Source organism: Notolepis coatsorum (assembly GCF_963971535.1).
Source record: "Notolepis coatsorum genome assembly, contig: SCAFFOLD_2070, whole genome shotgun sequence".
Taxonomy (NCBI): Eukaryota; Metazoa; Chordata; class Actinopteri; order Aulopiformes; family Paralepididae; genus Notolepis; species Notolepis coatsorum.
The window spans coordinates 12,501-27,734 of record NW_028174478.1 but is presented as its reverse complement, the minus strand read 5'-3'; the positions used below and the strand labels follow the sequence as shown (position 1 = coordinate 27,734).

The window sequence follows — 15,234 nt, the reverse complement described above, 5'->3', positions numbered from 1 at the left end:
CGATTAGGCCTAAAGTGGCTCGTTCATTGGGGCAGACATGGCCTACGTGAGGTCAGAATTCTTAGACTCAAATCTAGATGGCAAAGTTAACTATTTGCTTTCTGTCGAGCGAGTGAAGACAGCGCTGCTCCTCTCCTCGTGCCGTATGTAAGCTCCGGTGCTGCGGCAGCGACTGGCCGAGGGTGCTTAGCGTCCTAAAAGGAGCGCACCCGTTCCTAAATACTAAGAGGGAGGAGCAACAGACAGGGAGTTCACCCATACGTGTGATGTCATAGTATGTCAGCCCCATTAGGCTGATTCATTCCAGCTGGGCCTGTGTTACATGGGACAGCCCCATGACCGACATCTCTCTGTGTGTGTATGTGTGTGTGTGTGTGTGTGTGTGTGTGTGTGGCCTGCCTCACAGATGTTCCTGCATGGCTGAAGAGTCTCCGCCTCCATAAGTACGCTGCCCTCTTCTCCACCATGACTTATGATGAGATGATGTCACTCACTGAGCACCAGCTAGAGTCACAGGTCTGTTGAGACACACACACACGCGCACGCACACACACACACACACACGTGCACATGTGCACACACACACGCGCACGCACACACACACACGCACGCACACACACACACGCACACGCACATACACACTCAAACCAGAAGACACTGTCTAATAATGACACTGGTGGAGAAATGTCTTTTATACATTTAAATAATCGTATGTATAATAAGATAAGATATTCCTTTATTGATCCCCTTGGGGAAGGTGTCATAGCAGCATGGGGGAGGGGGGAGGGGCGAGGTACAGGCAGGGTAATAGTAGAAAGACATAAGGCAATACAATTAGTACAGATAAAAATAAGCAGTGTAAATAATACAATTAACTCAGAATATAATGAGCAAGTAGGCAGTTTGATCAAAGGTGCAGATGAGGGTCTGTAATGCCCCACCAGTTATATTATACGTTACAATAAACATGGTCAATAACACTTAGAATCTGAATATATACTATGAGTAAGTAAAGTGTATATTCAGTGTTATTGACCATCATTTATTGTAACGTATAATAGTGGTTAATGTAAATAATTATCAAAACATTATGCAACATCTTGAAATGCAGTTGTACGGGACTATGTGAACATTCGTGGTTCAGTTTCTATTTAAAAAAATCGGTTAACCGTCTGCAGTGTGGTAGTGAAAGGGTTAACCGTCTGCAGTGTGGTAGTGAAAGGGTTAACCGTCTGTAGTGTGGTAGTGAAAGGGTTATCCTTCTGTGGTGTCGTAGTGAAAAGGGTTAACCTTCTGTAGTGTGTTGGTGAAAGGGTTAACCTTCTGTAGTGTGGTAGTGAAAAGGGGTTAACCCTTTGTCGTGTCGCAGTGAAAGGGTTAACCCTTTGGTAGAGTGGTAGTGAAAGGGTTAAGGTATTTCAAATAGCGTTTTTAAAACATCCCATAATCACGTCAGGCTATACTACTATCTACTGTCGTGCACTTTGTCACTAAATAAAAAAAACAATACGTCTCTGCTAATATGCACTCGACACTGCAGCGCCCACGTGTCACATGTGCGATGAACATTGTTACTCAGCTGAAAGAGTGGTACCCTTGATTGATTGATTGATTGAAAACTTTATTAACAGATTGCAGAATGGGTACAATACAGTACGGCTCAATACATACAATTGTTAAGGGGATGCAGACCAGAGAAAGACTTTCGTCTTGTTTACATCAGGGTCCCCCCATTTTCAATTCATCAGGAACTGCTGACCTGTCATACAGAACAACGTGTAAGTCTCAGCCAAATGACTAAAATGTAAACGAGGGACAAGACGCTGTGAATGAAGAGCTAAACGTGTGAATTAACCGCGTCTTTCCCCCCCCCGAACAGAACGTCACCAAAGGAGCGAGACACAAGATCGTCATCAGCATCCAGAAGCTGAAGGAGAGGCAGAACCTGCTGCGGTGCCTGGAGAAGGTCAGTCCGTCGGCCGCCCCGTCCTCTAACGCAGTGGTTCCCAAAGTCGGGGTCGCGACCCAAAGATGGGCCGCGAACAGCCACGGGTGGGCCGCGAGATGATTTAAAAAAAATAAAAAAAAAATAAAAAAAAACATTTCTTTTTATTTTTTATTTTTGTATTTTTGTATTTTTTATTTTTTTATTTTAATTTTTTTTTGTCAGGCCACTGAACTTAGAAGCAGGCCAGGACAGTGTTTCTAGTTGTATTCTAAAATTCTATTCTATTGTATTCTAAAATGTGACTATATGGTTTTATATTAACTTAATAAATAAACAAAAACGAAAAATCTACTTATTTCAACGAACATTTCAAACTAAATAACAGATTATGCACATAAAACGCTGAAAACAACCGAAGCAACAATAGTATTTTAATGAGGCTATTATTATTATCATTATTATTTTGCAACAAGTTAGCCCTCTCATAAAGCACATATAAATGAATAACTAACTTGAACTAACTTAATAGGATTGAAGTGATATTTGGCTTAAAAAATCGGTCGCCTGGCAAAAAAAAAAAAAAAAAAAAAGCCCGACGATGTCCATTGGGCCGCGGCTCTCTGACGCCTTATTTTCTGGGCCCCGGCCTGAAAAGTTTGGGAACCCCTGCTCTAACGCACTCTGGGTGGTGCACCACATGTACCCTATAGATTCACATTTATATTTATATATATTATTTATATTTACTGCATATCAGGGGTGGGAATCGCCCGGGGACCTCACGATACGATACTATCGCGATACTTGCGTCACGATACGATAGTACGATAGATTTTTTTTTTATCAAATTTCATTTATTCCCTTTTTTCAACTGCAAAGTAAAACTTTGTCAACATGTTTTATCTAATAAAATAAAGTTCAGTCTGTTCATCTCACTTCAATACTTTTTATTGCAGAACATGGTATTTTCTCAAGCAGACGGATGTAAACACTGTAATCTGTGTTGCATGTACCTGACAAACTGAACTGTTTGTATTACAGTCATACTCCAACTTAACTGAATGCACTACATGTGTGTGTGTGTGGACTACTGTACTATTACAGGTATTGAAATGAACAGTGCAACTTCCTTATACAAAAAAAAGAAATAGTTTTTTTTATGAATAATTAAATATCGATACTTGGCGTCCCTGTATCGATACAGTATCGCCACGCAAAGTATCGCGATACTACTACGTATCGATTTTTTCCCCCACCCCTACTGCATATATATATATATATATATATTGTTATCAAAATATGAAATTAACCCATATCGTGATGGAAGATTTTGTCCATATCGTACAGTTTGGTGCACGAGACTCGGAAAGTTGATGTGTGTTACCATGGTTACCAACTGTGTTACCGCGGTTAAAACACCAGACGTAATTTGGCTGAACATTCCAGCGAGGGTTGTGTCCACGTACTGTCCACACAGGAAACAATGCTGATTGGCTGAAATTCATAACCCTTTCACTACCACACTACAGAAGGTTAACCCTTTACTATCGACAGTAAGGGGTTAACCTGTCTGTAGTGTGGCAGTGAAAGGGTTAACCCTTTGTCGTGTGGCAGTGAAAGGGTTAACCTTCTGTGTTGTCGCAGTGAAAGGGTTAACCCTTTGGTAGTGCGGCAGTGAAAGGGTTAACCGTCTTTTTTATACTGTAGTAGTGTACCAAAGAAGAGGAAGCCCTTTCTATCTATTCAAATTAATCGATCTCAAACCCTCTTTCCCTTATCCTCCAATCACAACTGTCGCTTGAGAGAAGCAACGGTTACGATTGGAGGATCAAGCAGAGCTACACGGGGCACCACCCTCCCAGTCCTGTGTGCCTGTTTGGTGGTGGTGGTGTTGAGATGGAGGGGGGGGGGGGTCTAACTCGGTGTACTTATCTGAGACGGTGACTAAGGGCATCTAATCCAGGAAGTAGAGTTTTGGTCTCTGCTTTTAAAAGCCCCCCCTGACCCTCAACCAGCAAGCCCTCAGACAATGGCATTTAAGGGCAAACCGCAGGAGGGTCTACTTGGGTCTGCTAAATTCAGGCCTAACCTTTTCATCAAGGCTTCAGTCTAAAATTTGTTCCGGCCCCATTTGTAGGCTGGGGAAATGGGACACCTGTTGCTTGGTATTTTGGGTTTTAACGCGCTGCTCATGTAAGTCGCAGAGCTGGAGCCATATGAATCAACGAAACCTGACGTGACCAGGGTATTTGTGTGTATTATTTTACTATGAATAATACCACGTGGCAGTTAGGGATGGGACTTGATACGATTTTATTGATAGCAGTGCCATTGTTGATTCTGCTTTTCGGTCAGATTCTTTATCGATTCCCTTATTGATTCCTAATAATAATAATAATAAAAAAAACATTTTAAATTGCAGCAAGCGTGAAAGGGTTTTCCTGGCTGGGAGCTGATGGGCGACTCAAGCTAGCTGTAGCCTGAGAGCTAGCTGTAGCCTGAGAGCTAGCTGTAGCCTGAGAGCTAGCTGTAGCCTGAGAGCTGGCTGTAGCCTGAGAGCTAGCTGTGGTCTGAGAGCTAGCTGTGGCCTGAGAGCTAGCTGTAGCTTGAGAGCTAGCTGTAGCATGAGAGCTAGCTGTAGTCTGAGAGCTAGCTGTGGCCTGAGAGCTAGCTGTAGCTTGAGAGCTAGCTGTAGCATGAGAGCTAGCTGTAGTCTGAGAGCTAGTTGTGGCCTGAGAGCTAGCTGTAGCCTGAGAGCTAGCTGTAGCTTGAGAGCTAGCTGTGGCCTGAGAGCTAGCTGTGGCCTGAGAGCTAGCTGTAGCATGAGAGCTAGCTGTGGCCTGAGAGCTAGCTGTAGCATGAGACTGGGAGCTTGCTGTAGCCTGAGAGCTAGCTGTAGCATGAGAGCTAGCTGTAGCCTGAGAGCTGGCTGTAGCCTGAGAGATAGCTGTAGCTTGAAAGCTAGCTGTAGCCTGAGAGCTAGCTGTAGCCTGAGAGCTAGCTGTAGCCTGAGAGCTAGCTGTAGCCTGAGAGCTGGCTGTAGCCTGAGAGCTAGCTGTAGCCTGAGAGCTAGCTGTAGCATGAGAGCTAGCTGTAGCCTGAGAGCTAGCTGTAGCCTGAGAGCTAGCTGTAGCCTGAGAGCTAGCTGTAGCCTGAGAGCTAGCTGTAGCCTGAGAGCTAGCTGTAGTCTGAGAGCTAGCTGTAGCCTGAGAGCTAGCTGTAGCTTGAGAGCTAGCTGTAGCATGAGAGCTTGCTGTGGCCTGAGAGCTAGCTGTAGCCTGAGAGCTAGCTGTAGCCTGAGAGCTGGCTGTAGCCTGAGAGCTAGCTGTAGCCTGAGAGCTAGCTGTAGCCTGAGAGCTGGCTGTAGCCTGAGAGCTAGCTGTAGCCTGAGAGCTAGCTGTAGCCTGAGAGCTGGCTGTAGCATGAGAGCTAGCTGTAGCCTGAGAGCTAGCTGTAGCTTGAAAGCTAGCTGTAGCCTGAGAGCTAGCTGTAGCATGAGAGCTTGCTGTGGCCTGAGAGCTAGCTGTAGCCTGAGAGCTAGTTGTAGCCTGAGAGCTAGCTGTAGCATGAGAGCTAGTTGTAGCCTGAGAGCTAGTTGTAGCATGAGAGCTAGTTGTAGCAATACTCTGCCGTCATCTAAAATGGATGAATTGAGAGAAACATTTGTACAGAATTCATTTTCATTTAGATTTTCTTAGTCAAAGAAAGAATCTGGTGAGCCTGTCTGCCTGGCAATAATGTTATTATAACAAGGGTATTATTTACCCTTGGTAACGGGTGCACTCAGTTGGGAAGCACTTGTGCGTAGAGGTCAAATACATGGCATTCCTGGAATTTAAACCCTTGTTGCATAGAAAGATGTTTCAGCATATTGCTGGAGTTTCCACCCATACTTGAAATTATCGTTTTACAGACATTACAACTGCAGCACTGTTGTTGACGTCTTTCTTCACGGAATGAAACCACGCTCCTCAACAACTCCAATAGTGTAGACGCATGGCCTCATCGTTTTGCAACACACAACTGTCAGAAAAACAATGCCAGCATCGATAAAAGGAATTGATAAGGTCCCTGAGTTTGCTCGGAACAGGGTAAATCTGCATTTTGCTATGATGCCCCTCTAACTCATGGAATGAACTCCAACAGTCCTTAAAGCTTAATATTCTCCCCTCTGTTGCAGAGTTTAAAACCTTGATCTCCAACCTTTGCCAATCAAGTTGTACGTGTTTTAATTTATTTGTTATCCTTGCTTTTGTCTCGCCTTGTTGTCTTATTGTTATGATTTTATATGCCATAAGGGCTGGGCGATATGGCCAAAATTTGTATCATGATATATCACGATAACATCTTTCATATCGTTCGATATCGATAATTATCTATATTTTATTAATATTAAAAAAAGAATTTTCTTTAAAAAAAATATTATTTAAAAATAGTCTTTGTTGTTGCCGCCATCTTTAGTGTTACATCCCCTCACACTCCAGTTCTCAGGCTGCAGCTGGTTTGAAAGCGAAAGTACCAAAAAGATGTGTCTGTGGCTCCAGGGGTGTTGAACAGTTCTGGCTCTGCTAGTTTCTTTTCTATCTTTTGGCGCTTTTTTGGTGGACAAACCACCGCACATGTGCACCGTGACTCGCGACTGGAGACTAGCTCTGCTAGCACACATAGCCTACTGTGTAGACGGTTTCAAACTGTATTTTAAATGAGAAAGCAAGCAAAATAAATGGACAAGAGAAAAATTAATCTCAATTTGGTCAGTATTGCCCTGTTGCAGGTCACAATAAAAAAATATGATTTTTTATTATCGATGTTATTTTTATCATCGATTATTAAAATATATCGCGATAATTATCGTTATCGTTTTATCGCCCAGCCCTAAAAATATATAGAATGTTTTGCTTATTTCAGTTGCCTCTCGAGTTTAAATAAAGGTTTGAAAATGAAATAAGCTCAGAGGCATAATGATTCAGATGGATTGGACCATTTGGAACCGGTCTTCAACTGTAACAGGTTTGCGGTTCCATATCCCTATAATGGCAGTCTGGATGGGTGTGAGACCCACCTAATGCACTGAAGGAAACCTCCTGCCCAACTCGACCCCTTGCACCTCGTCCCGCTCCTCCTCCTCCTCCCTGTCCTCCTCCCCCTGTCCCTCCTGTCCTCACTCTCCTCTTTCTCCACCCCTCTTCCAGGACGTGTTGGAGGGAGGTAACCTACGCGCCCCGCTGCAGGAGCTCCATCAGATGATCCAGACGCCCGTCAAGGCCTTCAACGGCGGCGAGGAGGTGTCTCCGCAGCGCCCCCTGCTGAGCGCCGAGAGCAAGAGCGCTGCCCCGGGCTCCCACCTCACCGGAGGGGGCGGCGGCGGGGGAGGAGGAGAAGCGGAGCCTGGGACCAGCCTCGTCGCAGAGGGAGACCTGCCCGGTCAATTCACGCGCGTTATGGGCAAAGGTAAAGGCGGCCGGTGGCCCCGTGTCTCCATCTCTGTTCACTGGTGAATTAGTTAGTAACCGCTCACTTTAGCTAATACAGTATATCAGTCATTACGGTAAGAGGGTTCCTGTAGCGTGTGTTTCGTTTTTTTCTTCTTTGACACCTATGTATTGAATCGAGAATACATTTTTAATCAAATCGTGACCCCAAGAATCCAAATGGAATCGTGCGCCCTCACCTCACTAAGTGGGGGGGCTCATAGAGGCCCACAGCAGAAGGTTCTGGTCTCACTGGGCAGTAAGGGTGCAGCAGAGGCCCACAGCAGAAGGTGCTGGTCTCACTGGGCAGTAAGGGTGCAGCAGAGGCCCACAGCAGAAGGCTCTGGTCTCACTGGGCAGTAAGGGTGCAGCAGAGGCCCACAGCAGAAGGTTCTGGTCTCACTGGGCAGTAAGGGTGCAGCAGAGGCCAACAGCAGAAGGCTCTGGTCTCACTGGGCAGTAAGGGTGCAGCAGAAGGTTCTGGTCTCACTGGGCAGTAAGGGTGCAGCAGAGGCCCACAGCAGAAGGTTCTGGTCTCACTGGGCAGTAAGGGTGCAGCAGAGGCCCACAGCAGAAGGTTCTGGTCTCACTGGGCAGTAAGGGTGCAGCAGAGGCCCACAGCAGAAGGCTCTGGTCTCACTGGGCAGTAAGGGTGCAGCAGAAGGTTCTGGTCTCACTGGGCAGTAAGGGTGCAGCAGAGGCCCACAGCAGAAGGTGCTGGTCTCACTGGGCAGTAAGGGTGCAGCAGATGCCCACAGCAGAAGGTTCTGGTCTCACTGGGCAGTAAGGGTGCAGCAGAGGCCCACAGCAGAAGGTGCTGGTCTCACTGGGCAGTAAGGGTGCAGCAGAGGCCCACAGCAGAAGGCTCTGGTCTCACTGGGCAGTAAGGGTGCAGCAGAAGGCTCTGGTCTCACTGGGCAGTAAGGGTGCAGCAGAGGCCCACAGCAGAAGGCTCTGGTCTCACTGGGCAGTAAGGGTGCAGCAGAGGCCCACAGCAGAAGGTTCTGGTCTCACTGGGCAGTAAGGGTGCAGCAGAGGCCCACAGCAGAAGGCTCTGGTCTCACTGGGCAGTAAGGGTGCAGCAGAGGCCAACAGCAGAAGGCTCTGGTCTCACTGCATTGCTGAAAAACCACGTCCCCTGGAACCAGCAGGAAACCACCGCAGACCCGCAGCGCGGCTGCCTGTACAGTAGTAGGCCCTTGTGGTTGTAATATTACCTGTACAGTAGTAGGCCCTTGTGGTTGTAATATTACCTGTACAGTAGTAGGCCCTTGTGGTTGTAATATTACCTGTACAGTAGTAGGCCCTTGTGGTTGTAATATTACCTGTACAGTAGTAGGCCCTTGTGGTTGTAATATTACCTGTACAGTAGTAGGCTCTTGTGGTTGTAATACGGTATTTCGCAAGTGAAAGCGGAATCGCGTGGATGATGGCATTTGAGGGGATGATTTAGGGGCGACGCAGAGGAAGGTGTTGCCAGAAGCACCTACGTGACTTCCTACAACACGTCCCGTGTATGAGTCATCACAGTTTACTGTAGCCCACGATGACAGTCTGGGGGGGGAATAGAGTGAATAATGATAACGCACATCTGTTTGTAACCTCTTCTAACCCTTTCACTACCACACTACAGAAGGTTAACCCTTTCACTACCACACTACAGAAGGTTAACCCTTTCACTACCACACTACAGAAGGTTAACCCTTTCACTACCACACTACAGAAGGTTAACCCTTTCACTACCACACTACAGAAGGTTAACCTTTCACTACCACACTACAGAAGGTTAACCCTTTCACTATCACACTACAGAAGGTTAACCTTTCACTACCACGCTACAGACGGTTAACCTTTCACTACCACACTACAGAAGGTTAACCTTTCACTACCACACTACAGAAGGTTAACCTTTCACTACCACACTACAGAAGGTTAACCCTTTCACTACCACACTACAGAAGGTTAACCTTTCACTACCACACTACAGAAGGTTAACCTTTCACTACCACACTACAGAAGGTTAACCTTTCACTACCACACTACAGAAGGTTAACCTTTCACTACCACGCTACAGACGGTTAACCTTTCACTACCACACTACAGAAGGTTAACCTTTCACTACCACACTACAGAAGGTTAACCTTTCACTACCACACTACAGAAGGTTAACCCTTTCACTACCACACTACAGAAGGTTAACATTTCACTACCACACTAGAAAGGGTTAACGCTTTCACTACCACACTACAGAAGGTTAACCCTTTCACTACCACACTACAGAAGGTTAACCTTTCACTACCACACTACAGAAGGTTAACCTTTCACTACCACGCTACAGACGGTTAACCTTTCACTACCACACTACAGAAGGTTAACCTTTCACTACCACACTACAGAAGGTTAACCTTTCACTACCACACTACAGAAGGTTAACCTTTCACTACCACACTACAGAAGGTTAACCTTTCACTACCACACTACAGACGGTTAACCTTCTGTAGTGTGGTTGTGAAAGGGTTAACCCTTTGCCGTGTGGCAGTGAAAGAGTTAATGGTCATTTTGAGATTGTTGTTATCGAATAAGACTTGTTGTCATTTCATAGATTAGCATTTTTTTTTTTTTATATATAATTGAATAACATAATTTTCCCACCCACCCACCCACTCCTCCCCTCTCTCCTTCCAACCCCCCCTCTCCCCCCCCCCCCCCAGTCTGCACCCAGCTGCTGGTGTCCAGGCCCGACGAGGAGAACATCAGCTCCTACCTGCAACTCATCGACAAGTGCCTTATCCACGAGGTACACACACCTTCTGCCACAGACGCCTACAGAGGGATCATGAAGTGAAACATGACTTGTCACCTCACACACCGTATCTGGGTTATCACATCCAATCCAACATATGATCATCAATTTCTAAATAATCCCACTTCCCACGTCCCGCCTCCAGTCCTGTAAAGCTCTCTTCCTATTGGTCCTCAGCGATTTATGTCGCGCTTGAATTCCCGCACGTGTCTTAAGATGTCCATCCGATCAGGGAACCTATGCAGGGGCGCGAGGAGGTGTTCGTTTCCAACTCGCGGAAGCGGAACACAGTCGTAACGCTGTGTCATGGTGACCTAAAACATTAGGCTGTGTAGACCAGAGGAAGACCGACTGTCTCTCTGAACTGAGTCGGGGTTGAATATCAACTATGTGACGGCATGCTGTGTCAGAACTGTACAGTAGTCCATGTTATCCATACTAAAGATAAATAAGAAGCATTTTAAAAGACTTAATACACCTAGACTGAAAACGCTGAGTCATGCTGTCTGCTACACTTCATCCCTGTCACCACCCCACCCCCTCCTCTCCTCCCCTCCCTCCCCCTTCTCACCACCTCCTCCCCTCCCTCCCCCCTTCTCTCCACCTCCTCTCCTCCCTTCCCCTCCTCTCCTATCCTCCCCCCCTTCTCTCCACTTCATCACCTCCCTCCTCTCCTCCCCCCCTTCTCTCCACCTCCTCTCCTCTCCTCCCCCTCCTCCCCCCCTTCTCTCCACTTCCTCCCCCCCTCCTCTCTTCTCCTCCTCTGTTCTCCCTCTCCTCTCCTCCCTCCCCTCCTTTCCTCTCCTCCTCCCTCCTCTCCTCCGGCTCCTACCACCTCTTATGCTCTCCTCCCTCCCCCTCTTCTCTTTCCTCTCCTCCTCTCTAACCAGTCCTTCACTGAGACGCAGAAGAAGAGGTTGTTGTCATGGAAACAACAGGTCCAGAGGCTGTTCCGGTCCATTCCGAGGAAGACCCTCCTTGACATGGCAGGATACCGACAGCAGAGAAGGTACACACACACACACACACACACACACACACACACACACACACACACACACACACACACACACACACACACACACACACACACACACACGTATGTACGTCATGGGCCACAGAGCAGCAGTGCTGTGTAACATCCAGACACGCAAACATAAGACTGTACACATGAACACACATTTACATTTAGTCATTTAGCTGACGCTTTTATCCAACACTACTTACAAATTGTGTACAACAAGTCAGCAGGAAGGGTACAACTCTGGCAGCTAAGGGTGAGTGGTATTGTTCATTTAGCGTGTAGAGTGTCAAACTTGAGTGCTACACTCTGAGTGCACAGTAGTATATATAATTTAGCATAGTAGGTAGTAGTATAGGGATAGTAGCATAGTACAGTAGATAGTAGTATAGACATATTAGCATAGTAGGTAGCGGTATAGGGATAGTAGCATAGTAGATAGTAGTATAGACATAGTAGCAAAGTGCATGATAGTAAAAGACGGTTATTTAATTATTATTAATTTCAGATATTGATTGAAGAGGTGTGTTTTTAGTCGACGGGTTTCAGCTGTCCATTGTGGAGCGAGGACTGAGAATAGCCTGCTTGGGTTTGATGACCCCCCCCCCCCTAGGAGTTCGGATAGAAGTGGGTCTCTGCAGGCGGCCAGAAGATGCAGAGCTCAGGGGGTCTTGAGGGTGTGTGGTGGTTAGAGACCATTGATCGGAGGCAGGAGGGAGCCGTTCGCCTCGCTGCACAGTATGCCAGGTCAAGGGCCTTGAAGCGCATTTTTGTGCTGCAATGAGAAGCCAGTGCAGCTCTCTAGGAATAGACTGGAGATCAGGCGGCCCGCTGCGTTCTGTATGAGTCGGTGGTGGAAGCTGGTCGAGCAGCTAGCAGAGCGCTGCAATAGTCGAGGTGAGACGTGACTGTTGATTGCAGGAGGAGTTTCATATACACACACACTAGGGCTGAGCCCAAACGTTCCAACGTTCGAACCTTCGTTAGTTTTTATTTATTTTTTGAACAAATGTTTTTTTATTTACCCTTTTTTAACATAAAACTAGACACACAATACATTAACAGTAGAAATCCACAATAAATCACAGGACTATGACCGACATAATAATAACAATAATGACAGTCCAGTACTTAAATCAAAATAAATGTAGATTAAAAGATATACACATAATAAATACAATACAATACCTATGCTCTTGCTCGCTCTTCCCCCCCTCCCCCCTCAGGACCCCCTCTTGGACAATCCATCCATTATTCCGTTTAATACCAGGAATTACAAATTCATATGCTATCCTTTATCCTCTCCACCACATCTAACCAGATTGCTATGCTGGCTTCATTAACACCTAAAATTTGTGCGGTAGATATCTCTAGATAAATCACATCGAGATAGGTAAGAACCCATACCTTCCGGCACATTTTATCCGGTTGAATCCAGCGTGATGCTATCAGCTTTTTAGCAGCCGTAAGACCGGACAAAATTAGTCTCTTTACCTGTATAGAGGCTGCTAACTGAGAAACATCATTCAACAACAATACAGAAGGCAGTACAGGTATGGTCAGAAATAGAAATTCTGATAATTGCGTGGTTACTTCTTCCCAGAATATCTTAACAGGAGGGCATTCCCAATACATATGCATAAATGTACCAATATCACCGTTTAAACACAAGGAGCATCGAGGGTCTTGTTTGAGCCCCATTAGGTGCAAACGTCTAGGAGTTAAGTAAGTCCTATGAATAAAATTAAGATTAATCTGTTGATGATCCGGGTTGCGTGATGACAGCCGTACGTTTGCCCAAACTTCATCCCAATCAAAATCTACTTCCAAGTTTGGTATATCCTTCCTCCAGACTAAGTGTAGAGGAAGGACATCATATGCGGACTGCATAGTTTTTATGTACATTGTAGCAAGATGGCATATGGTGCGTTTGGTTTTGAAGATCTGATAACAACGTGAGCAACATCTGCGCTTTGTGTGGACTAGAAAAGATTATTATAGTGTCACTCTACAGAGAAACGACTGACAAGTTTGAACGCAAAACAAACAACTTGTTAGGCGGCTTTTGAGACACGAAGACAGCCCTGTCGCATAATGCACGATCGGTTGATGACAACATACTGGGAGGCGTACAGAATATTAAAGTATACCGTTGTAGAAATCGTCGGAATACAGAAACGTACAAATTTCCAACAGTTGACAACACAAAGCCGTGCTTGTGACAGCAGTCGGAGCTATGCCGTGCTTGGATCTGACAGCTCGTAGTAACCAAACATTTATCAATGAAACCCCAAACAGGGCGTCTCCTCTCAGCCCAAACCAACCTCCTTAAAGTGACAGTGCCCCATCAACACATCAATACAATACCATGGTGAATTATGTCTCTAGAACCCACTACATACGTCCCCCCAAAATTCATCATAATAAAGAAGTCAATGAACAGGAGGGCAGAGAGGTCTGCCATAACGGCTCCGCCTGACCCCTGTAGAGGCCGGCGTCTCTGTAGGGAATACCTTAGGGGCCCTACGGCCACTCGGACGCTGGATAACTGGCGAGGGGGTCCCATGGGCCTTACTCGGGAGTCGGAGCAAGGTAGGGGGTCGTCCCCCCCGCCATCCGCGGCTGGGCTGCGCAGACCAGGGGGCAGTAAAGTTAAGGGAGTAAATCCCCTGGAACGAGCAGAAGCTGACCGTAAACCAGCTGGGCAGACGAGGTCTGAAGGTCTTCCTTGGGGGCCACGGGGGAGCCGGTCGACCCACCCAGCCGCTGCCAGTAAGGCTGGCCCGAAGTGCTGCTTTCATAACCCATTGGCCTGCGGGTGGTATGACGTAGTCCGGTGTAGCTTCACGCCCAGGCTCTTGGCGACCGTGTCCCAGAGCTCGGACGTGAACTGTGGGCCCCTGGTCTGAAGAGAGGTCGGCTACATTAGCGGTGATGAAGTCCCAGCCATTATGTAATATTACTATAAACATACAAATCGAGCCCACGCGTATTTGTCACACACTCAAGTTGTTGAAATGGTCCAACTTGTCAAAACTTGTCGCGGTAAATACACAAGTCACAACTCACAACATGTAAATAACACAGTTTTGGAGTTGTCGGAAAGTGTATTTAGTTACTGTTGACGGTAGGCTAATGGTCCGTATCCACTTCCAGTCATTGTGTAAACTAGCTAGCGGGCTGCGGGTCTCTCTCTCTGTACTGCACACAGAGATGAGAATGGTACCTATCTTCTTGTCTCTCTGTACTGCACACAGAGATGAGAATGGTACCTATCTTCTTGTCTCTCTCTGTACTGCACACAGAGATGAGAATGGTACCTATCTTCTTGTCTCTCTCTGTACTGCACACACAGAGATGAGAATGGTACCTATCTTCTTGTCTCTCTGTACTGCACACAGAGAGGAGAATGGTACCTATCTTCTTGTCTCTCTCTGTACTGCACACACAGAGATGAGAAGGGTTCCTATCTTCTTGTCTCTCTGTACTGCACACAGAGATGAAAAAGGTTCCTATCGTCTTGTACTGCACACGCAGAGATGAGAAAGGTTCCTATCGTCTTGTACTGCACACGCAGAGATGAGAAAGGTTCCTATCGTCTTGTACTGCACACGCAGAGATGAGAAAGGTTCCTATCATCTTGTACTGCACACGCAGAGATGAGAAGGGTTCCTATCGTCTTGTACTGCACACGCAGAGATGAGAAAGGTTCCTATCGTCTTGTACTGCACATGCAGAGATGAGAAAGGTTCCTATCTTCTGACTCTGGGGAAGACGGCAAATAAGTTATATTATACGTTACAATAAATATGGTCAATAACACTTAGAATCTGAATATAAGTAGAGTAAGTAAAGTATACAGCATACACAGGTGCAGTATACATAAGGTACCCTAACTGGCATGATAAACATCATATGTTGTAGTCTGTGCAGTTATATATATATTAGTGCTGTCAATAGATTAAAATTTTTTTACTAATAAATCTCACCA

General features: G+C 46.2%; 1 protein-coding gene across 1 annotated transcript in view; it reads left to right on the top strand.

Moving 5' to 3' along the window:
- Window positions 1–412: 412 nt before the first annotated feature.
- Window positions 413–15,234, top strand: part of LOC311247545 (protein Smaug homolog 1-like) — a gene marked incomplete at its 3' end in the record, with an annotated part of 26,110 nt that continues 11,288 nt past the window's right edge. The window contains exons 1-5 of the mRNA XM_084338583.1: window positions 413–516; window positions 1,880–1,966; window positions 7,141–7,399; window positions 10,131–10,216; window positions 11,113–11,231. Coding sequence (XP_084194709.1) covers window positions 466–516; window positions 1,880–1,966; window positions 7,141–7,399; window positions 10,131–10,216; window positions 11,113–11,231 — 602 coding nt within the window. The remainder of the gene's footprint in view (window positions 517–1,879; window positions 1,967–7,140; window positions 7,400–10,130; window positions 10,217–11,112; window positions 11,232–15,234) is intronic.